Source organism: Hyperolius riggenbachi, chromosome 3 (genome assembly GCF_040937935.1).
Source record: "Hyperolius riggenbachi isolate aHypRig1 chromosome 3, aHypRig1.pri, whole genome shotgun sequence".
NCBI lineage: Eukaryota > Metazoa > Chordata > Amphibia > Anura > Hyperoliidae > Hyperolius > Hyperolius riggenbachi.
In genome coordinates this window covers 316083524-316107362 of record NC_090648.1, presented here as the reverse complement: position 1 = coordinate 316107362, position 23839 = coordinate 316083524, and the positions used below count along the sequence as shown (strand labels likewise).

Here is a 23839-nt window from a genome sequence, read left to right as displayed (position 1 = left end):
CAGGTTTTAATTTGATCTCTCAGCTGCGACAGCTGCCTGGCTCGGCAGAGCAGCTAATTTGCAACTGCAGGATATTAACCCCATGTCTGCTTCCATGAAAGCAGGAAGTAGACTCACTGCAGGATTTGTATCAGCTGTTAACAAGAAATGTTTTCCTTTAAAGTATATTATGCTGCTGCTTATCTTTTAGAGCAGAAAGAAAGTTCTGGGTTCAGGTCCGCTTTAAGGGCAAGTAGACATTCAGCTGCTTTTTGTTATCCCAGTGGGGGAGATGCAATGGGTTATCATTTGAGCTAGACTGGTTTACTATACCAAAGTTTACTATAGCGAGATTCTACTGTAGCAGGCTCCTATGGAGAAGAACAAAGGAGAATCTTAGGTCAAGGAAAAGAAAATGCCAGAGGCAGAGCAAGTGAAAGAATAGGCTGAGTACCCACTGGAGAATCCAATGGTGCAAACTCACCTTTAATCCCTACAGAGCAGTGTCACAGCACATCTAATTTGCAGAGAATTGGTCCTCTGCTGATTCTTCTGAGCCATCAGTACAGGGCTATGTAAAGATCAGCCCTGTTCCCTACCATATAAACTGCTACTTACTTTCCTAAGGCACAGATATCATCATAACTGGATTCCTGAAATAGACAGCATTCTGATTCAATTAGATTCATACAAAATAAATACTGATAGAACCATGAAAATAGATGGAATAAACTGTACTGTATTTTGTCTTCAACAGTCACTCAGTTCAGGTGCATCATTTATACAGTGTCTGTACACAAATCACTCGAAAATTACAGTGCTTTATGTGTGATATTACCTAGACAATCTTGTTTAACAGTAATAGCAACAAAGTAAGAGATTAAACTCAAGTATATCAACGTATTCACAGTTTTGTACAAATATATACATCAAACTCTGGCACTAAAATAAAAGATGAGGAGACAGACAAGAGTTAAGGTCCACTGAAATGCCCCATGAGGCAGGATGCATAGCCACAGTTGGTTACGGGCAATTGTACTATATGCAGTCCACATTCCTAAAGCCGCCATCCATTGTCAGGGCCCCGAATCTAGAGAGAGCAAAACACAATGCAATAGGATTTAACTAAGCAATACAGTGTACACTTTAGTGTTTCATGACTTAAAAGATGACATTTCTTTTAAATTAAAATTGTAGTAATACAAAAAAAATGTTAAAACCATCCTCTGGAGGAGACTGTATGATTGTGCTCCTACAGTGGGAATTCATAAGCCAGCAACTGCCCAAAAAAAATGTTTTAATAGTACAGCAACCTTTAAGTGTTGCAAAATTTTCCAAATTCAACCAGTGCTTTACTATTTGTTACAAATGAATAACCACTCTAAATTACAATGTAGTAATAATACTAGGCATGGTACAACAACCAATAAAATAACTTGGTGGATTGCGCACTCAGGTGTATATACTGTACACACAACTTCAAATCAAATGCAAACAAAGTCAATTAGAGTCACACTCATTGCAAACAGAGTAAAGCCTGGAACCCACTAGGAGTGCTTTTCTGAGCTCTTTGCAATTTAAAAAAAAAGCTCTTGCTAATGTAATGCTATCTGTGTGATCCCACTTGAGCAATGTGATTTTATAAAAATCCCCCACAGCATTGCATTAGCAAGAGCTTTTTCAAATCACTAGCAATTAGAAAAGGCTGAGCCCTAGAAACACACTAAGGGCCCTTTTCCACTTGCAATCGCTAGCGTTCACGCTGAACGCTAGCGATTGCTGAATCGCAATTACCGGCGATTCCCCGACGTTCGCCGCCGCGATTTTGCTATGCTATGCACTGCATAGCAAAATCGCGGCAAATATCGCTCCGCCGCGCGTTCGCGTTCCTAACAAAAACGAATCGCGGTAGTGGAAATGACCTACCGCGGATCCTATGTTAAAAAGCAAACCGTAGCGATTGTAAAATCGCTAGCGGTTTGCGTTTTTGCGATTCAGCCAGCGCAAACGCGCTGGTGGAAAAGGGCCCGAACTGACATTCATGTTTGAACCACCACCGGTTAAAGGGAACCAGAGACGTTGGGGGGAAGGTTTTATACATACCTGGGGCTTCTTCCAGCCCCATACGCACGGATCGCTCCCACGCCGCCGTCCTCTGCTGCCTGGATCCGCCGGTACCGGGTCCCGTCATTGCCGCCAGTCGGCTGGCAGACGCGGCCAAATGTCCGCATCACACGGGGCTCCCTCCATACACATACGCATGAGGCTGCCTACTGCGCAGCATCATGCGTACGAGTATGGAGGGAGCCCCTGTGATATGGACAATTGTCCGTGTCTGCCGGAAGTGACGGGACCCGGTACCGCCGATCCAGGAAGCGGAGGATGGCGGCGATCCAGGCTTATGGGTCTGGAAGAAGCCCCAGGTATGTATAAAATCTTGTTCTATTTTTTCATGCCGTTCCTCTCTGGTTCCCTTTAAACTAGAGATGCACCCTTCTGTTGTGCCTCACCCCCCCTCCCCCAAATCAGTTAGCGGCTCACTGCTGCAGTAGCCACAATTGGCTGTAAACCGCTTTTGAGATGTAGGCCACCCCTTGCCTCTATGGCAATCCACAGCTCTTCCATATCTCTCGTCTTTTGCTGCCACACCTCCAGAATATTCTGGAGAGCTATACCCAATTGCTCTAGATTAGTGGTCCTCAAACTAAGGCCCGCAGGCCGAATGCGGCCCCCTGAGGCTTTTTTACTGTCCCCACACACACAAAATGTATTACTTATACAGTGGAGGAAATAATTATTTGACCCCTCACTGATTTTGTAAGTTTGTCCAATGACAAAGAAATGAAAAGTCTCAGAACAGTATCATTTCAATGGTAGGTTTATTTTAACAGTGGCAGATAGCACATCAAAAGGAAAATCGAAAAAATAACCTTAAATAAAAGATAGCAACTGACTTGCATTTCATTGAGTGAAATAAGTTTTTGAACCCCTACCAACCATTAAGAGTTCTGGCTCCCACAGAGTGGTTAGACACTTCTACTCAATTAGTCACCCCCATTAAGGACACCTGTCTCAACTAGTCACCTGTATAAAAGACACCTGTCCACAGAATCAATCAATCAAGCAGACTCCAAACTCTCCAACATGGGAAAGACCAAAGAGCTGTCCAAGGATGTCAGAGACAAAATTGTAGACCTGCACAAGGCTGGAATGGGCTACAAAACCATTAGCAAGAAGCTGGGAGAGAAGGTGACAACTGTTGGTACAATTGTTCGAAAATGGAAGGAGCACAAAATGACCATCAATCGACCTCGCTCTGGGGCTCCACGCAAGATCTCACCTCGTGGGGTGTCAATGGTTCTGAGAAAGGTGAAAAAGCATCCTAGAACTACACGGGAGGAGTTAGTGAATGACCTCAAATTAGCAGGGACCACAGGCACCAAGAAAACCATTGGAAACACATTACACTGCAATGGATTAAAATCCTGCAGGGCCCGCAAGGTCCCCCTGCTCAAGAAGGCACATGTGCAGGCTCGTCTGAAGTTTGCCAATGAACACCTGAATGATTCTGTGAGTGACTGGGAGAAGGTGCTGTGGTCTGATGAGACCAAAATAGAGCTCTTTGGCATTAACTCAACTCGCTGTGTTTGGAGGAAGAAACATGCTGCCTATGACCCCCAAAACACCGTCCCCACCGTCAAGCATGGGGGTGGAAACATTTTGCTTTGGGGGTGTTTTTCTGCTAAGGGCACAGGACAACTTAATCGCATTAACGGGAAAATGGACGGAGCCATGTATCGTGAAATCCTGAACGACAACCTCCTTCCCTCTGCCAGGAAACTGAAAATGGGTCGTGGATGGGTGTTCCAGCACGACAATGACCCAAAACATACAGCAAAGGCAACAAAGGAGTGGCTCAAGAAGAAGCACATTAAGGTCATGGAGTGGCCTAGTCAGTCTCCGGACCTTAATCCAATAGAAAACCTATAGAGGGAGCTCAAGCTCAGAGTTGCACAGAGACAGCCTCGAAACCTTAGGGATTTAGAGATGATCTGCAAAGAGGAGTGGACCAACATTCCTCCTAAAATGTGTGCAAATTACATCAATTACAAGAAACGTTTGACCTCTGTGCTTGCAAACAAGGGTTTTTCCACTAAGTATTAAGTCTTTTATTGTTAGAGGGTTCAAAAACGTATTTCACTCAATGAAATGCAAATCAGTTGCTATCTTTTATTTAAGGTTATTTTTTCGATTTTCCTTTTGATGTGCTATCTGCCACTGTTAAAATAAACCTACCATTGAAATGATACTGTTCTGAGACTTTTCATTTCTTTGTCATTGGACAAACTTACAAAATCAGTGCGGGGTCAAATAATTATTTCCTCCACTGTAGATGCAGTCTGCTGCATCTTTAAATATTGGTGGCCCGCATATAGAATAGCAGTTTTGCCACCACCCTTCCATATGGAAACCAGAAATTAGTAATTCACTGGATTATGGGTTACTGGGTGGAGGGGATGACTTGTAGCAAGCATAATCACATATATTTTGGTCAGTGCTGTGCCGGAATGTTATAGTTTCTTTGCGAAGGGGAAATGGAGGATTGCACAGCATATGTTTCTACAGAGATTGTGTGTGTATGAGTGAGATTGTGCTGATTGTCAGGCCATTGGGTGACATTATGGCTCACATATGACTTGCTATGTTAGGGTCACGATATCTGCACTGTGTTGGTGGCATAATAGCTGCACATGCTGTGGTGGAGTGCATACTACCTGCACATACTATGTTGCAGGCCATACTTTCTGCACATACTGTGTTGCAGGCCATACTATCTGCACATACTGCGTTGGAAGGCATACTTTCTGCCCAGTCTGAAGTATGTTGACCCGGCCCTTAGCCAAAGAAGTTTGGGGACCCCTGCTCTAGATGTTATTCCTCTGTTTAACTATATTACCATTTTTTTTTCAGTAGTTATGTTCAAATGGGCAATTCAATCACTATACTTCAGGCACCAAAATATCCAAGATTCAGCCAGAGGTCAGATGTCCAAGGTACATAAATAATTCCATGAAACAAATGCAGGTGAGGTTTGATTTACATGGCTGAAGGTGTACATTGTTTAACGTCTGCAGACCATGGACAGCTCTCCTGGATTTGCAATGCTATGTTTACCCAGCAATTACAAATCAATTCACACAATGGAACTGATACTATAAAGAAAGACATTCTGACTTTACTGGCTTAAAACCCCATACACACGCTCAACAGCAGTCTTTTATGCAGCACAATTATCAAGTTGAAACAACCAAAAAAAGTTGCTTGCTATTGTTCACACAATTGAGAAGACTGATAAGACGTCAATCCAACAGTTGGATTGACGTCTAAAGATCCGTACACACGCCGGACTTTAGGCAACGACGGGTCCGTCGTTGCCTCCCGCTGGGTGGGCGTGCCAGCGACAGTCCGGCGTGTGTACGCTCTGTCGTCAGACTGATACGGCTGTTTCTGAGCGATCCGCCGGGCGGATCGCTCAGAAACAGCCGTATCAGTCTGACGACAGAGCGTACACACGCCGGACTGTCGCTGGCACGCCCACCCAGCGGGAGGCAACGACGGACCCGTCGTTGCCTAAAGTCCGGCGTGTGTACGGACCTTTACCAGTTATGTGAACAATAGCAAGCAACTTTTTTTTGGTTGTTTCAACTTGTTGTTTGATAATTGTGCTGCATAAAGGACTGCTGTTAAGCGTGTGAATGGGGCTTAAGGTGGCCACACGTCTGGCGATTTTGCAGCTGATCGACCATCCCATTCGGTAATTATCAAATTAAATCAAAATCGGCGCCGCAACAAGCATGCCCAATTATCGATTCTCAGGCTGATGTGGTTGATCAGGCTGAAGTCGATCGTGACTCGGCCTGCGGTGTATGGGCAGGATATAGAGCTTTCTCTGATCAGATACGATCAGACAGAGATCTGTCTCTTGGTCAATCCCCTATACATCGCTAGATGTATGGGCACCTTTAATCTTCTAACGCTATTCCAATAACCATGTTCAAACAATGAGCCATGATGTTTATACCCAACAGGAAGAGCGCACCGATGAAGTGTATACTTCTTGTTGACAATGTACAAAAATAGCTTGCACATCATAGGCTACAAAAATTGCTTTTTAAAAAGGGCACTATGGCAAAAACACGATAACTCTAACATGTACAGTGGGGTGCAAGAGTTTGGGCAACCTTGTTAATGGTTATGATTTTCCTATATAAATCGTTGGTTGCTGTAATAAAAAAATTGTCAGTTAAACATACCATATTGGAGACACACACAGTGATATTTGAGAAGTGAAATTAAGTTTATTGGATTTACAGAAAGTGTGCAATAATTGCTTAACCACCCTGGCGTTCAATTTCCCCAGGATTTCCGTGCAAAAAGTGTTTCAATTAATTTCCAATAATTTTCAACCATTTTTTTTTAGCAATCAATTTTTTTTATATTGAATTCAATACAGGTTATTGTACTGAATTCAATTTAAAAAAAAAAATTCTGCAAGATGTTGATGAGGCTGTGTGACCCTGGTGTCATCAACGCCGATCAACGGGGGACGTGATCGCCGAGGGAGAAGCAAAATCCACCAAGGGACATGGAAGAAGATACTGGGGAAGCTATCAGAGGTACACGACGAGGGATCAGCATGCCAATGGTGAGTATAAGACCCAGATGTATAGCCAGATGTATAGTTAGCCAGATGTGCAGCCAGGTATAGTTAGCCAGATGTATAGGTAGCCAGATGTGCAGCTAGGTATAGTTAGCCAGATGTGCAGCCAAGTATATTGTGAGCCAGGTGTTTAGCCAGGTATATAGTGAGCCAGGTGTTTAGCCAGATTTATAGGTAGCCAGATGTCCCTCCCCTCCCCCCTCCCTTCCTAGCACGCTGTGGGTAGCGTTCTGTGCTACCCACAGCGTGCAGAAAATCTGTGGTGTGAGTTAAAGAGAGCTGTCCATGCTCAGAAGCCATCAAACCTGAATGAACTAGAGATGTTTTGTAAAGAGGAATGGTCCAAAATACATTCAACCAGAATCCAGACTCTCATTGCAACCTACAGAAAGCGTTTAGAGGCTGTAATTTCTGCAAAAGGAGAATCTACTAAATATTGATTTCATATCTTTTTTGTGGTGCCCAAATGTATGCACCTGCCTAATTTTGTTTAAACAATTATTGCACACTTTCTGTAAATCCAATAAACTTAATGAGGCTACGTCTGACTAAAGTCAGTGGACACAGGGCTCGGGGAGTAGGTTAGAGAAAAAGACCCCCAAAGGTAATTAGAACTTAATCTTGGAAGAGAATGCACAGAATGTAATATTTAGACTGAATTTGCTCTTTACTATAAACATAAATGACTGGGTGATTTCCTCATCTCATTAAATCACAGGAAGTCGCGTGGATATTTAACAAGTCAATTTGAATTTTAAGTATTTGCATGAAATATCCGATATTTTTAAGTGTTTTAATTTGGTTCAACACAATGGCCTCAATTCACTAAGGTCATGCTGGAGATAATAAGGCAAGAGAAAACTTATCACCACACATCGATCTTTCCTTATTAAGGTGTAGAGATAAGTTTTCACAGTGAGAGAGTTATCTTATCTCTTCATTCCTTAAAGATGAACTCCAGTGAAAAAAATGTAATAAAAAGTGCTTCATTTTTACAATAATTATGTATAAATGATTTAGTCAGTGTTTGCCCATTGTAAAATATTTTAAATCCCTGATTTATATTCTGACATTTATCACATGGTGACCTTTTTACTGTTGGCAGGTGATGTACCTGCTGTTTGCTGTTTTGGCAGTTGGAAACAGCTGTAAACAGCTATTTCCCACAATGCAACAGGGTTTACAGACAGGACACTGGCAAGAGTATGTACTCAGAATTTTTTTTTGGGGGGGGGGGTGGTCAATTTGAATAGATTTCTCATGTAAAAGGGGGTATCAGCTACTGATTGGGATAAAGTTCAATTCTTGGTCGGAGTTTCTCTTTAAGTTACCTAGTTATTTTCACATGCAGTTAATTAACAGCCTGGAGTTATTTTAAGGATTGAAGAGTTAACTTTAGAGATCTCACCTTAACTTAACCTCCCTGGCGGTACGCAGTTTTAGAGGCTGCATCCGCGGGAGGACTTTTTAAAATAAACCTTGCGCTATATGCTTAAGCTAGCACTTCGCTAGCTAATTATGTCCCCCAAGACCCCCGTCACCCAACTAAACCCGCCGATTGCCGCCGGCAATATTTACATCTCCGCGATCCCGCGAGAGCCGCAGCTTCACGATTCAGCTTCACTCGTCGCCATGCGACGATCAGACATGACGTCATGGGCAGTCCCGATCCTCCCCATAGCGAAGCCTGGAGCTGATTGGGAGGCTGCGCCTTCGTGGGATCCTTGGGAGGTACGTATTACGGCAGTGATCGGGGGCGATCGGAGGGGACCGGAGGGACTTGGGGGCCATAATTAGCTATCAAAGTGCTAGCTTAAGCATTTAGCGCAAGTTTTATTTATAAAAAATCCTCCCGGGGCCATGTGATCCCCTGCGGTGGCTAGCTCGACCCTAGGTCGAGCTTACCGCCAGGGAGGTTAAAGACAGAAGAAAAAAACTTTAGGTTTGCCTGAGGTAAAATGTTTCCTGAATACTACGTGCCTTATCATCATGGTGATAACTCTAGAAACAATATTAAAGACAGGAGATAAGCTTAGTGAATTGAGGCCAATGTAACAAATAAAATGATTCAATCAAACTATACCTCAGATATGTTTGCCACTGCGTCTCAATAAGGACCACTGTAGCTGCTTTTTTTTTGAGACAACATTCCTGTCTGGGACTTCCCCAACTGATGATTTTAGCATTGCCATTTTAGTCCTCATTGAGCTGTAGTTTTTACTAGGTTGCCATGGTATTATGAATGCATTTAGTAATGCTATAGATTTCAGTCTTACTATGGCATTAGATGACACACCTGGCAGTGCACTGGCTCTCTGGGTTTATCCCATGGAATACATTTTACAGCTTTCATCTACTTTGAAGTGCAATTTGGGGGATTAAAAGTTGCTTCCCATCCTCCAACACATAGAAGGCATATCTCACCACCAAATTTACATTGACATTGAAATATGTATAATGTATTGTCTATTGTACTTTACCTTTCCAAGATATGATTATTTTCAGCCAACTCTTTGACAACGCCTTCCATTTCTTCCTTCAGCTTGCGCATTCTGTCACATCAAGAGAGCAGATACAACAATCTTAATAAGCTTCATTTAACGATATATTTCCTTGATTAGTAACAACATTGGCCTCAATTAACTAAGCAGTTTAGACTAGTCTACTGATGGTTTTAAGTCTACTGATGGTTTGGTGTAATGTTTTAGACCAGTTTGTTTTAGACCTGGTCTAAAACATTCTGTAATTAGGGCGGTAAAGCAGGGGAAATGATCAAAAGATGCAATTCACAAAGGCAAACAAGGAGTAACCACACCCACTTTTTCTGACAGAGATTAGACCAGCTGATTCTGTCGGTAAAGTAATTCTCTGAGGTATTTTAGACATGATGATGCAACCATTTGAATGAATTATGCAGGGGTTTAATTGTACTCAGAGAAGAGCTCATCAGAGGATAAGGATGTCAGTCACAGCTACTCGTTTGCGAATTGCATCTTTTGATCATTTCCCCTGCTTTACCGACCTAATTACCGAATGTTTTAGACCAGGTCTAAAACGTTTGTTAATTATTAGTGAATTCCCTCTTGATGTAACTGATTTACAACAAACCATCAGTAGACTAAAAACCATCAGTAGACTAGTCTAAACTGCTTAGTGAATTGAGGCCAATATAGCTGTACATGATTTCAGTACTATCCAAAAGAAGAGGCAAACACTGCACAGTAAGTAACATAGGCCCTGTTTCACTATACAGTGTACAGACAGCAGATAGGTGACAGACTGTTACTAGCTATGGTTTTATTTTTTTAGGCCGTTAGGCTTTTCACTGGGGAAAAATGCCTCACAGGAGAAAAAAAAAAACATTCCTTTCTGACAGCAAAAATGGCAGTAATAACAAGGAAACAAGCACATGTACTATATTTGGCCATTGGCCTTATCACCCTTCATCACAGACAGAGTTCAATGTACTTTTAGCTTTGGTAAACCTGTCCCATTAAGCAAACAACACACACTCCTGCAGAGTTGCAAGGTACCAGCATACTCGCTGACAATAACTCTGAAGTCATAGCTTCTGGTATGCCACCTGCAATGTGTGTGCCTCAATATAGTACAGAATAGTTGCACATTACTGTATATGAGTTCCATGGATTATTGTAAATGTCCTAGGTATAGGACGCTCAGAATGCTATGGGGTGTTGGGAATGTGTTACAACATTTTATGCTGTTTTGCTGCCTCTATAAAGATAGCATAATAAGAGAATTATCACAGTACCAAGTACATCAGTCGGATAAACAAGAGATTTACTCAGTCAACAAAGACAAATGGAGCTTTCAAGACATTCACACAATGACTAGGCACCCCAGATTTCTGTAAAATGCATTTCACCTGTAGGACTCAAAAAGTCTATTAACAGCCAAGAAATGCCCTGCTGCCTAAGAATCTGCTTAATAAACTACCCAGGTCATGTGTGTTACCCTATCTATTTTTGCCATAGTCTAGGGTCAATTTCTTAGGGGGAAGACAACTTTGTTTTTGGGATGAATGAGGAAACTTGAATGCTGGAGAAAACCGATGGAAACACAGGGAGAACATACACATCCTCACAGACAATGTCCAGACCAGGAACCAAAACTGGGACTCCAGGGCTGTGAGGGCAAGAGTGTTTGCCATTATGCTGTTCTTGACCAATAAACTGGGCGGAGACAGAATTACTGTACCTCTTAATGCTCCACACTCTGCTCTAAAAGATAAACAGCTTAATAGCCTTTAAAGGAAAACATGTATTTGTTACAGCTAATAGAAATCCTGCAATAAATCTGCAGTGCATTTACTTCCTGCTTTAATGGAAGCAGACAAAGTTAACATCCTGTGTTTACAAATAAGCTGCTCTGCCAAGGACTGCTGAGATACTTGAGCTGACACAGATAAAAGATCAAATTAAACTTGTGCTAAGTCACAGATGAGGGGGGAATTAGACAGGCTAAACTCTCTAAATACATACAGGGTGGATTTTTCTGTTTTCCGTCTGTCCTGTGCAAGAGTTGAGGACCACTGTAACGAGCATTGCTCAGATTACGGTATGTATGGTAACTGATGGCCTTGGTGTTTGTTTACATTAAACAAGGTTTTATGCTGGGGATACATGGTACGTTTCTGTACCGTGTATCGAGCAGCTGATGCGGCCAGCTGGTCCGATCATGCTGCTCGACCCCCGCCCGCTCGATCCCTGCCGGCGGACAATGGCAGGGAATCAAGCAGCTGATAAGGAGCGCCGGTGGGGATGAGCGGTAATCGATCCGCACGGACGAGCGGGGACGCGGCGGGAGTCAATCCGGCAGCTAATCGGCCGCCGGATCGACCCGTGTATTCCCAGCATTACTCTTGTTCTGTTAAAAAAAAAAAAAAAAGATACAGCGCAGCTGCAGTAAAGGTCTGAGACATAAGATTTGTCTCACCAAACCAAGTGCTCTTCTACAATGCAATATGCAAGACACTGCAGTAAGCAATGTTCTATAAGAATTGTGAGCAGAAACCCAGTATCAAAGTATGAAGAGAGGCCAATGACATTTTACTCTTGTGCTATCATGAAAATGACATACAAGGACAACATTCTTGTTTTCATTCAAGACAAAGTTTCCTTTGAAGTAATTGCTAAAGTGATAAAATACAGTAAGTAAACAGAGATGCAGAACCACCCAAAGAACATGTAAAGTGAGCTAGCCAACACCAGAAAAGTACTGCATGGGCCAGTAAAGGTGAATATGAGCAGCTGTTCCCACATAACTCCACTCAGGCCTCTTATGTATAATGTGGTGGCTTTATGGCCTCCTCTCTCTTCTTCTATGACCCCTGGCTCCTCCACAATTACATCATGTGTGTCACATAGTAAAATGGCCTGGCATGTCAGGCTTTTCCAGCACTTTTGCAAAACAACCCTCCCACACTCGCTACAAGGCTTTTTTAAGATTTCAGGTTATTAAAACATTTATAGTGACTAACAAAACCACATCACTTTCTTTTACTCATTGCATAATTGTGTTACTTTCATATAGTTTATAGGGCATTTCTCAAGCCAACTACTTTTTTTGTTTTGTTTTAATACTCTTATTCCCTATAAACTAAACAGGCCTCGCCCACAGCTCCTTTTGTGCCTTGGCACTGTAGCAAGGGCTTATGGGAGCTCAGTCTGGGCAGGAGGAGGAGGATACTAGCCATTGATTTCAGAGGCAGAGGGGAGGAGGGAGGAGGAGGAGAGGGGACTGAATTTACACACAAGCAAGCTAATAGCATCTCCAGCCCTCAGCCTGTGACAATGTGACAGAACATGGCTGCTCTGATTGTATCACAGGAATAAATAATCAAACTTTTGAAGCTGTTTGCAGCTAGATATGCTGTGTAAACTATCTAAACTTTAGATAAGATATATAGACAAGTTACTTGTTATAGTTTTTCATCTCTGATCCGCTTTAAACTGACCCTTTACTGAGAGGGATATGGAAGCTGCCATATTTATTTCCTTTAAACAATGACTAATGTATTGCTGTCCTGCCAATCTTTGTGGCTTCAGTGGTTGTTTAAATCACACCTGAAATAAGCATGCAGTTAGTTTGGCTAAACTTTAGTTTGAGAGCCTACTTTGCAATGATAGTTCTGAGGTTTTGGCTTTAAATACTGGAGGTAAAGGATCAGCAGGATAATTAACTGGCATTATTTAATAAAATAAATGTGGCAACCATAATTTCACGTTTACTACATGGACCCTGGAACTTCTCCACTTTATATCCTGGATTTATTCTGTAGCTAACTTCCTGCACGGCAGGCAGAAGGAAAAACAATCAACCAGAACAATTTTAATATCCATTTTTTTCTCTTTCACTACTATAGTAATTATGATTGTCTTACATAATATTTACATAGCCTAACATTAGGGTGATTGAGGTTCATAAGGGTTATTAAGTTCAAAAGGACTGTATAATATTAAAGTGGAATAAACCTCTGATATAACATTCAATTAAAATGTGTTTTTCTACTTGTTATTATCCATGCAGTTACCATATTTGCTTTTGTACACAAGTAATATTGTCTGTTTACAAATTACAAGTTTCCAAAGTACAGTTTATCTGCTCTGAAAGCTGCCATAGCATTTTATTCAAGCTGCTGTATTTATATATTAAAATCTATCTAGTGATCACTTCTCAGCTCTCTCTGCTTATACTATGTGTGCAGCTCAATTTCAGCACTGCTGTTAATGTTTAATAATTGTAGCTGACAAAAAAATGTAAACAAATGTTGTTATCTTCGGACTCAGCAACACACTCTCCACTGAGAAGAAAGTGCTGTGTTTAATTGTCTGAATGCTGTTCTTCTAACTATTTTTGTGGTAGTAGATTAAAGATCGTAAATCTTTTAGAGCAAAGAAGAAATACTTAGTTTTTCATACCACTTTAGAAAATTCATCACTTACCCAACAGTCATTTCTACTAGGGTGTTGGGGCTTGTGTAAATTGGGTTTACAGGTGGCTTTATCCCTCCGGGATTGGCAAACATCTTCTGAGGTATGCTGTCTTGATACTGCAAGTACATTATTATTGAGAATTTGCAAGGTAAACTTGGAACCAAAAAAATAAAAGGATTAAGGCAATCCATCAAAGACACATTAATAACATAAGCTGGGATACCTCATTGATATAATTTTGGTATTTTGTCACTTCTTCTGCAATGTCAAAACACTGGTTTCTAAGTGTGAACAGCTGCTTCCTTGCCTGGATCGTCTTTCTGGAGAGGAGAAGGCATCATGTCAGGACCATCAGAGTGCTTATGAGAAAAAGAGTTATGAAAAAAAACTATACTTGCCTCATCCACTCGTGAGCTTTGCTGCGGAAAATCTCATACTTGCTAACACATTCTTCCTTGAACAGTGTGAAAGCTTTTGTAGCATGAATGGCCAGTTTCTGTCTGAACACAACATAAAAGTGCATCATGAAAAATACTACTGAAAAGGGCTTTGCAATACAACTTTATCATGTTATAAGGGGAGGTACTATTAGTTCAAGAAAACATGACAGGTATTGAACTGAACCAGGATCCAAATTCTTGAATAAAGGTTCAGTCTTGGAACTGCTCCATATCTTGCTTTAATGTTATTTTTTTTCCTTTACTCTGATAATTATGTTTTAAAGTACCCCTGAACCGAGGTCTGGGATTACATACTTTTAGTAATATTTTATGTGCGTCCAATGCCCCCTGTGGTCCCCACACTACACTGCCGTAATATTTAACAATGGAACATCAAATATAGGCAGGAAGAAAGTGACAGTACATCACCTGTGAGTCCATCCCTAGGAACGGCCCTTTCACTCCCAGTTTATCATTATGACATTACAGTCATGACTAACCGTGGGAAAAAGGGCTGCAACATGTGTGGACGTGGAAAGATTAAGCTTGGATTCTGTACACTATCGTTCCGAGGCTCCGAGCTCTATCTCCCTAAGCCCACACACGTCACAGCTCTCCTGCGCATTTTGAACTGTGACAAATGATAAACGGGGCGTGAAAGGGGTGTCCCTAGGGATGGGCTGAGAGGAGGGGAACTGCCACTTCCTCCCCACCCATCCTCTAAGTATAAGGCAGTGTTGTGCAGTAACCACAAGGGGTGCTGGACTGTGAGAATGGTGTTGCGACATGTCACAGCACCACACATAAAATATTATTAAAAGCATGTAATCCCAGACCTCAGTTCAGGGGTACTTTAAATACATAAGAAGTGAGAGTTAAACCTGAGTGATATACTATGCCTGCCTTTTCCTTCCTCACTGACCCACTCCAGTTGACCACATTTTATAATTGAGGATGTCCTCAATGAAAACAAAAAAAAGTGACAGGCAGTGGCATAGCTACATACTTCTAGGCCCCAATGCAAAATTGTTCGCCTACCCACTGCCCCAAGTATAACCCACCCTCCTTCCCCCACCAATGACTGTGAAGATGATGGATGGGGTGTCTAAAGGGTGTTTAACATTTGCTCTCTCTCACCATCTCCCTACGAAGGGTACTGGGGGGTAAAGAATGGGGCTTATTAGGAGTCTGGAGTGGAGAGACTGAGGGCTAGTGAGGGTGCTTGGGGTTGGAAAGGGGCTTATTGGGGGTCTGGAGAGGAGAGACTGAGGGGTGCTGAGGGTTAAAAAAAAAGTGGATGGAAGCGACTGAGGACTAGTGTGGGTGCTGGGTGTTAGAAAGGGGCTTATTGGGGGTCTGTAAGGGGGAGACTGAGGGTTAGCAAGAGTGCTGAAGGTTAGAAAGAGGCTTATTGGGGGTCTGGAGAGGAAAGACAGAGGGGTGCTGGGGGCTAGAAAGAGGGGGTCTGGAAGGAAGAGACTGAGGGCTACTAAGGGTGCTGAGGGCGAGCTGATGCGTTGCTTCTATTACTTTCTGAGTCAGTGACCCAGAACAAGAATGCAGATTGGGTGTGCTCTAATTTCACTCTGACAACTAGATGCATGCATATTGTAAGTCTGTGACTAAGACACTATGTAATCTGGCGCCACCGAAGATGCTGGTGCTATTTATACTTGAAATAACACCAAGCATGACAGTCAAGCAGCTAGCATATTCTTTACTTCAGCATTCTATCAGTTTGAAAAATGTAAATGCATTGTTGATTTCCCTTCGATATGCCTACTCCCTTACTTTGAATTGCTATGTGCAAAACGCCATACTCAACCACACATCCTATTACCAAATCCTTACCACACCCCCTCCAGATCTTCCCATTAATTATAGATATATGACTAAATGGTCACAATGCTTCTCCATCAATATTACGTTGCCTATGCGGCAGAAACTTTGAAGGGCATCCTCCTTGCTGCCTATATGCACTCCATATAAAGAAAATCCATCTAATTCTTCTTAATGTATACTGAGTTATTGGGATATGTGCATCTCACGCTTTTGGTTATTCTTCATGTAGTAGAATATGCCATACCTTTCCTTTTTTTTTTGTATGTTCGTACTTATTTTGAAAATGTAATACAAAAAATCTGCATGGCCTGTTTTACACTTCAGTTATCACTTTTTACATTTCCATAATCTGCATAAGACAGTTACAATCTATGTCAGCCTGGAAATGATGCTTACTTGTCAAACTTGTGTATTTGCTCTTCATTGTACGCAAGTCCTGAGGGAAAAAAAAACTTTTTAAAACGGTGTTCTTGAAATATACATGCAATACAAGTTTCATATAATTTAAAAAATCTAATAAATATGATATAGTGAAGCCTCATTGTGTGCAGTCTTACTACCTGACCAGTGTAGAGAAATAGACTCTTTACACTGCAGTGTTCCCCAACCCTATTCTCAAAGTCCACCATCAATCCATGTTTTGTGGAGATACACAGTGGAAGTATAAATATGCACTCATGAGACACCAATTGCAACTGTTAATATTTCCCATTTTCTGCAAAACATGCACTGTTAGTGGGCTTTGAGGACAGTGTCAGGAACACTACTCCACAGCATTACTTTAAGTCTACTTTAACATCACAACTGAGCATCTATTATTTTAAACATAGCACTCTTTAACCTTTTCCAGACTGACGTAGTTAAAATATATGTCCTGCTGGTGGCTGTGTGGCTCTGACAGGACGTAGATTCAACTATTCACTGCCGCACGCTCACGCTGTCCTCGCCATTTGCGTCGCTGTTCCATCCTGACCCTATGATTACTGTAAGATAATCACAGTAATCACAGTGCACAATAGGGAAAGGAAGGATCTGGTCCGGAGCCAGAACCATCTGGTCCTGAAAGGGTTAATGAAATGTCATCTTAACTTTTGTACCTAACTAATGCACACAGAACACAAACTACAGTATATTAATACAATGTGAAAGCATACATAACGCTTTTACCTAAATTAACCACCAGAGGGTGTTGTGATTGAGCCAACAGTGCTGATTTTTGATGTACTGTACTGTAAAGGTAGGGTTTTCAGATTGTAAAGGCACAATTCAGGAAAGCAATGTTAGAACACAAGCTAATGAAAACATGTAGGAAAGATGGAGAGGGGTGCCCCAGGGATATAAAAGATTAAAAACTATTTAAAATACCTCGGATGAGCATAGGGTTTTCAGTATATTTATTGGACACAAAAAAAAAAAAAAAGCGTGTTTCACGGGTCTTACCAATACCAACTTCCTCGGGTCAATTTAAAAAAGGGCCTTAAAGAGCAGATAGTGGGCAGATGGGACACAGAGGCATGTTCTCTGCCTCATGACATGCCTCTGCGTTCCCTCAGTTCCTGGAATTAATTTGTTGAAGTCAATAAACCAGACACACCTCTTATCTTTTCGATAACTTGCTGAAAAAGCAAACACAGGCACTTGAAATGGTCAGACTTACTGCGCTGTGCTTTGTCCTTTTTGAACTGATTGCAGATTTCTGCTACCAAGTTGAACAGCACCTGCAGCTTTTCCACACTACAGAAAGATAGAATAACCTGTCAGCCTTGCATCTTCCAAAATGAGAAACATTTAGCGTAAATCAATGCATGTACTTTCTGTCACTTGGGAGTGTGCCCTCTACCCTCGTCCAGGAGTCTGACAGACGGCCTCCGGGAGATAAATCTTCTTTTATTTCCCGCAGAGAGAGTTCCATGTTTTCATGTGAGCTCTGAATCTAAAATAAAATATAAATGCACTGATTACAGCCACATATACAACTATATCTAAAATATAAAACTACACAATTTGAGGTTATGCATCATTTTATACTTTGGTTCCATAGATGTACAGCAAGATAGATGTTCGATCATAGCGCTGGTCTGCTTGTCAGTGAGATACAATGAGATACCTGATCTACTGCCACTGTGACAGAAGAGATTGATTACTATATAGATGTATGTGACTGACAACACAGTAGCAGGAGAGTCAGGCAGGTTTTCCATCTCAGTGCTCCCTGCCACAGCTGATCACAGCACTTGACAGCTGAATTATAGAGTAAGACATTTATTCATACGCCAGTTAGAGTGGCAGTCATACTCTGATCTGCATCACAGGACATTCCAGCAATGGTTTTTATATTTTAAAATAGTTTATGGGGGCGTGACCGGAAGTCCATGGAGTGAAGACGCACTGAGGACCTGCTCCCGCCCGTATACCCGATAACTGCTATCTTACGCCTTACAATCTGCTGGCTTTGCACCGTAAATCTCTCTAGACACTTCAGTGCTCTGTTCTATCCCTGGGAAGCATGACGCAGCGTGGCTCAGAAGCAGCAGCTAAGCTGGAAAAGTTCTGCCACGAGACCCAAGATGGTGAGGATGCTATTGAAGAGGAAGCACCTTCGCCCTCACTTCAACAAATCATGGAAGGCATCTCCTCCTGTCAAGAGGCGCTTACGAACATAGCCACTAAGCTGGAAGAGGTGAGAGCAGATGTTTCTCTACCAAGAGCCGACATGCACACGATGCGCTCCCGAGTAACTGACACAGAAAACAGAATCAGCAGTGTTGAAGATCAGCTCCGGCCTATGCAGAAAGACCTCTCACACACCAAGCGAGAAGTTAAGTCGCTGCATGACAAACACGAAGATCTGGAAAATCGAAACCATTGATCTAATATCAGGTTGGTGGGCCTACCAGAGAAAGCTGAAGGGACTGCGCCTGAGGCCTTTGCTGAAAAGTTACTAATCCAGCTATTTGGCAGGAAGGCCTTCTCTACCGTGTTCGTAATTGAGCGCGCGCACCGTGTATCCCCTAAAGTTCCTCCTCCGGGCCTTCCTCCCAGAACATTCATTATGAAACTTTTAAACTACAGAGACCGTGACGCAGTACTTAGAGCAGCCCGCGCTAAAGGGGACATTGCCTACGAGAATACCCGCATTTCATTCTATCCAGACTACTCCATCGATCTCCAAAAAGCAAAGAGCATCCTTTATTAACGTGAAGAAAAAGCTACTAGATCAAGGTTTTGAATACGCTATGTTGTACCCCTCCAAACTAGGAGTCGTGGCTGACGACCGCACCCTTTTCAATAGAGGGAGGGGTTTCTATACGGTCGATGTTCTTGCACTCTAGGGTAATTTTTTCCGTTACCTTTCCCCTATGTACCATCTCTGTACCCCTTTCTACTACTCCCTCTCCCACGCTTCTCTCCATCTCCTTCCCTACGCCCTCCCTCTCCTTCCCGCATCCCTCTCTGCCTTTCCTCCTCTATCTGCTCCTTTTCTTATAGTGTCATATGTGTACGCATCCAATCCTGTGCAAAAGGTGGATTGCAGGTGTATTCCCTTACCAATGTTAGGGAAGGACGGGCCCTGAAATCGGAGCTGACTACTTAGTCATCTCCCTTTTCCCAGCCCATCCCTGCTCTGTGTTATAAGTATTCTAACTACCTAATCTCTGAAGTGTTTATTCCTGGATATGCTGTATTAGGTCCTGTTGGGACTTCTGTTGGGTTATCCGCTAGCAGCCTCAGTCGTGATTACGACCTGCTGCTGTTGGTTTAACTAGTTTTGGGTATAAGGGTCTACTGTGTTTTAGGTAGACTAGGGTGGGCATGGGTTGTTGGGTTTTACACAAGTACCAGACTATCTTCTACATACATCACTCGCTAATTTAATGATAGAGGTTCACCTCACTTTCACCCGGCGGGTCAATTATATACGTGCTATTCCTCAACCTTTAGTACCTCTTCATGCCTTAACCACTTTTTTTTGCCACTCCTGAGTCCCTAACATATGTGCATGCTGTAGGTGTGCTACCACGTCTGGTCTCTGACCATACTCCTATTCTTCTGACTTTGGATTGGGGTCTAAAACCCCCTTTCCAGTTTTGGAAGTTGAATCCCTTTTGGCTGGACTTGATGGCGAAGCCTGACCAGATACCTACGCACATAAATAATTTTCTTATGGATAACAGGGATGAGGATAATATACTACTGGTCTGAGAGACTATTAAGGCTTATCTGCGTGGAGAATTGATGGGAGCTATAGCTAAATGAAAGGGTGATACTAAAGGAAAAGAAAAGGATCTCATGCTCAAATTAGAGCAAGCCAAGAGGCAATATGTAGAATGCCTCTCTCCTACAACTAAGGCCACTTGGCAAGGATTAGAGAGGCAGCACACTTCTACTTTGGAGGAACTAACCAAAAGCAGGCTCTTCTTTAATAAACAGGCTTTTTATGAACAGGGGGAGAGAGCGGGTACCCTTCTAGCCAAAATTTTCTAAAGCATACGCCTCCCCTCCAGTTGTCACACACATTAGCAACTCTACTGGTGAGATAGTTACAGGATGCGCTGCCATTAATGACACTTTCCGGGAATTTTATTCATCCCATTACTCTAGTCAAACACATGCCACGCAGATGGACTCTGAGATTTTTCTTTCAGAGACCACCCTCCCGAGACTGTCACCTGAGCAAATGGAATCTATGGAGGCACCCATAACACAAGATGAGATATCTATGGCTACTGCTAGCTTCCCTAACAAAAAGGCCCCAGGGTTGGATGGTCTCCCAATAGAAGTATATAAAAAATATTTCAACAACGTAATTCCCTTGCTATTGCAAGTATTTGAAGCTGCCTTTGAATCTAGATCTCTCCCCGATTCCATGAAAGAGGCCTTGATTATAGTGATACCCACACCTGGCAAGGACCCCCTGCACTGTGAATCATATCGCCGAATCCCCCTATTAACAACCGACATCAAAATTCTTGCCAAAATACTTGCCAATTCAGTAATCTTATCATTAGTACATCCGGATCAAACTGGATTTATGCCCGGGAAAAATACAGCAATGAATATACGTTGTTTAACCACTTCAGGATCACAGGTTTTCTTCCCTTAAAACCAAAACAACTTTTACATTTCAGCGCTCCTCCCATTCATTCACTGATAACTTTATTGCTACTCATCACATGTGAATGATCTATAGCTTGTTTTTTTCGCCACAAATTAGGCTTTTCAAGGGTGATATTTTATTTTAGTAATAATGTTATTCTCTATGCATTTTAAAAAGAAAAAAGAGAAAAAAATGAAAAGATACACTATTTCTATATTTCCAACCATAAAAAAAAGCAAGGGAGGCTAGGATTAGATCAGGGTTGATCAGGGTTAATCAGGGTTGATCAGGGGTATACAGTCCTGGTATATTTATTTATAAGTCCTGGTATATTTATAAAATCCTCTAGGTGGCAGTCAGACTACAAGAAAAGAAGATCCAGTTACCTTGTAATCCTCTCAGGAGTGATTACAAGGTAACTGTATCTTCTCAAGTGCTGGCAACATTGTTTGTAAACCTCACAAATGAATGAGCACTGCTATTGGCTTATAGCAGTGCTCATTCATGGTTACAGGCATCTGATTGGTGATGGGAGTAATTACTCCCATTCATCAATCCCACCCAGAAATAAATGAAGCTGGTGCACGTGCACGTGCACGCACGGGGGCGCGCACTCGTGGGCGGGAGCGCGCGGGAGCGGGGGCGCGCGGGAGCGCGCGCGTGCACGCGCGCGATCGCGCCCGCACAGCACAATAGCGGCAGGGGCGTTTATAAACGCCCCTGATCCGCTAATTAAGTCAATAGGGGCGTAGTTATGCGTCTGGGAAATCCGAAAGTGGTTAAAGGGAATGTCCAAGCAAAATTAAAAAATGAGTTTCACTTACCTGGGGCTTCTACCAGCCCCATGCAGCCATCCTGTGCCCTCGTAGTCACTCACTGCTGCTCCAGTCCCCCCCGCTGGCAGCTTGCCGACCTCGGAGATCGGTGGGCCGCATTGCGTACATTTTTACGCATTCCCGCTAGTGCAGGAACATTAACACATACATGTTTACGCATTACTGGTTAAATGCGTAAAAACATTTTTTTGCAAACCTTTATCAGAGAGACGTTATTTGCCGCCAGGCAAGAAATCGCCCAGCACTGGCTATCGCCAAACTCACCCCACCTTGCTTGCTGGATCAAACGCCTTGACAATGGTATCGCCTTTAAAAAGCTTGTCTACAGTCACAGGGAACGGTCACAACAATTCCATTTAGTGTGGGATAATTGGGTTGATCGATAATGTGCCGGTTGCTGAGCGCACTGTTCTTTAGTGCGTTCTGCACTGGTCTATTCATACTTCTGTGCCCCCTTCTTAAAGGGAAGGTTCAGGGACTGTATAAAAAAAATAAAAATCCAAATCCACTTACCTGGGGCTTCCTCCAGCCCGTGGCAGGCAGGAGGTGCCCTCAGCGCCGCTCCGCAGGCTCCCGGTGGTCTCCGGTGGCGAGCCCGACCTGGCCAGGCCGGCTGCCAGGTCGGGCTTCTTCTGCGCTCCAAAGTGCGTGTCAGCGTGTCGGCCTGGCCAGGTCAGGCTCGCCACCGGAGATCACCGGGAGCCTGCGGAGCGGCGCCGAGGGAAACTCCTGCCTGCCGCGGGCTGGAGGAAGCCCCAGGTAAGTGGATTTGGATTTTTATTTTTTTTATACAGTCCCTGAACCTTCCATTTAATATTCTTAATTGTTGAATACCAGACCACGTAACTAATAATGGAGGCGCACTCTATATCTGTGTTAAATAACCTACTAATATTTACTCTTGTATGATATGATGTGAAGGATCTCTGATTGACACTAATGTTAAATGTCTCTCATATTTACTTGCAAAGATGAATATGGATATGTTTACTTAGCTATTTATTGCACTGTACAGTTGTTTTGTAACCCCTGACATGTTACCCTTTTCATGCTGTTTTGCTCAATGTAGTGCCTGTGTATACTTTTCTACTGCTTTTTCAAATAAACTTGTTTTGGTTAAAAAAAAAAAGTTTATCATGCAGTTAAGAGTGCGGGGAAGACTCACCCGTAACAGCTTGGAATGTATCTCATAGATTTCTGGCTCCACATTCATCTGCATCACATGTTCATAACTGGAATTACACAACACAAACAAGTCATCTGGAAGCGGGGTTATACTTACGCGAACAAGAACCAAGCAAAAATGCTTGTTACATAGTTACATAGTTATTTTGGCTGAAAAAAGACATACGTCCATCGAGTTCAACCAGTACAAAGTACAACTCCAGCCCGTCCCCCACATACCCCTGTTGATCCAGAGGAAGGCGAAAAAAATCCCACCAGGCATGGTCCAATTAGCCCCAAATGGGAAAAATTCCTTCCTGACTCCAGATGGCAATCAGATAAAATCCCTGGATCAACATCATTAGGCATAACCTAGTAATTGTAGCCATGGATGTCTTTCAACGCAAGGAAAGCATCTAAACCCCCTTTAAATGCAGGTATAGAGTTTGCCATAACGACTTCCTGTGGCAATGCATTCCACATCTTAACCACTCTTACTGTAAAGAACCCTTTCCTAAATAAATGGCTAAAACGTTTTTCCTCCATGCGCAGCTCATGTCCTCTAGTCCTTTGAGAAGGCCTAGGGACAAAAAGCTCATCCGCCAAGCTATTATATTGCCCTCTAATGTATTTATACATGTTAATTAGATCTCCTCTAAGGCGTCTTTTCTCTAGACTAAATAAACCCAGTTTATCTAACCTTTCTTGGTAAGCGAGACCTTCCATCCCACGTATCAATTTTGTAGCTCGTCTCTGCACCTGCTCTAAAACTGCAATATCTTTTTTGTAATGTGGTGCCCAGA

General features: G+C 42.6%; 1 protein-coding gene across 2 annotated transcripts in view; it reads right to left on the bottom strand.

Annotated features, from left to right (window-relative positions):
* Nucleotides 1-698: 698 nt before the first annotated feature.
* Nucleotides 699-23839, bottom strand: part of TBK1 (TANK binding kinase 1) — a 79585-nt gene continuing 56444 nt past the window's right edge. The window contains exons 13-21 of one of the 2 annotated variants that reach the window (XM_068276742.1): nucleotides 23038-23104; nucleotides 17750-17871; nucleotides 17596-17672; nucleotides 16335-16374; nucleotides 14051-14156; nucleotides 13880-13972; nucleotides 13666-13772; nucleotides 9181-9252; nucleotides 699-1069 (exon numbers count right to left, since the gene is read on the bottom strand). In XM_068276742.1, coding sequence (XP_068132843.1) covers nucleotides 1018-1069; nucleotides 9181-9252; nucleotides 13666-13772; nucleotides 13880-13972; nucleotides 14051-14156; nucleotides 16335-16374; nucleotides 17596-17672; nucleotides 17750-17871; nucleotides 23038-23104 — 736 coding nt within the window. In that variant the 3' untranslated portion in view covers nucleotides 699-1017. The other variant, XM_068276741.1, reaches the window with a different exon arrangement.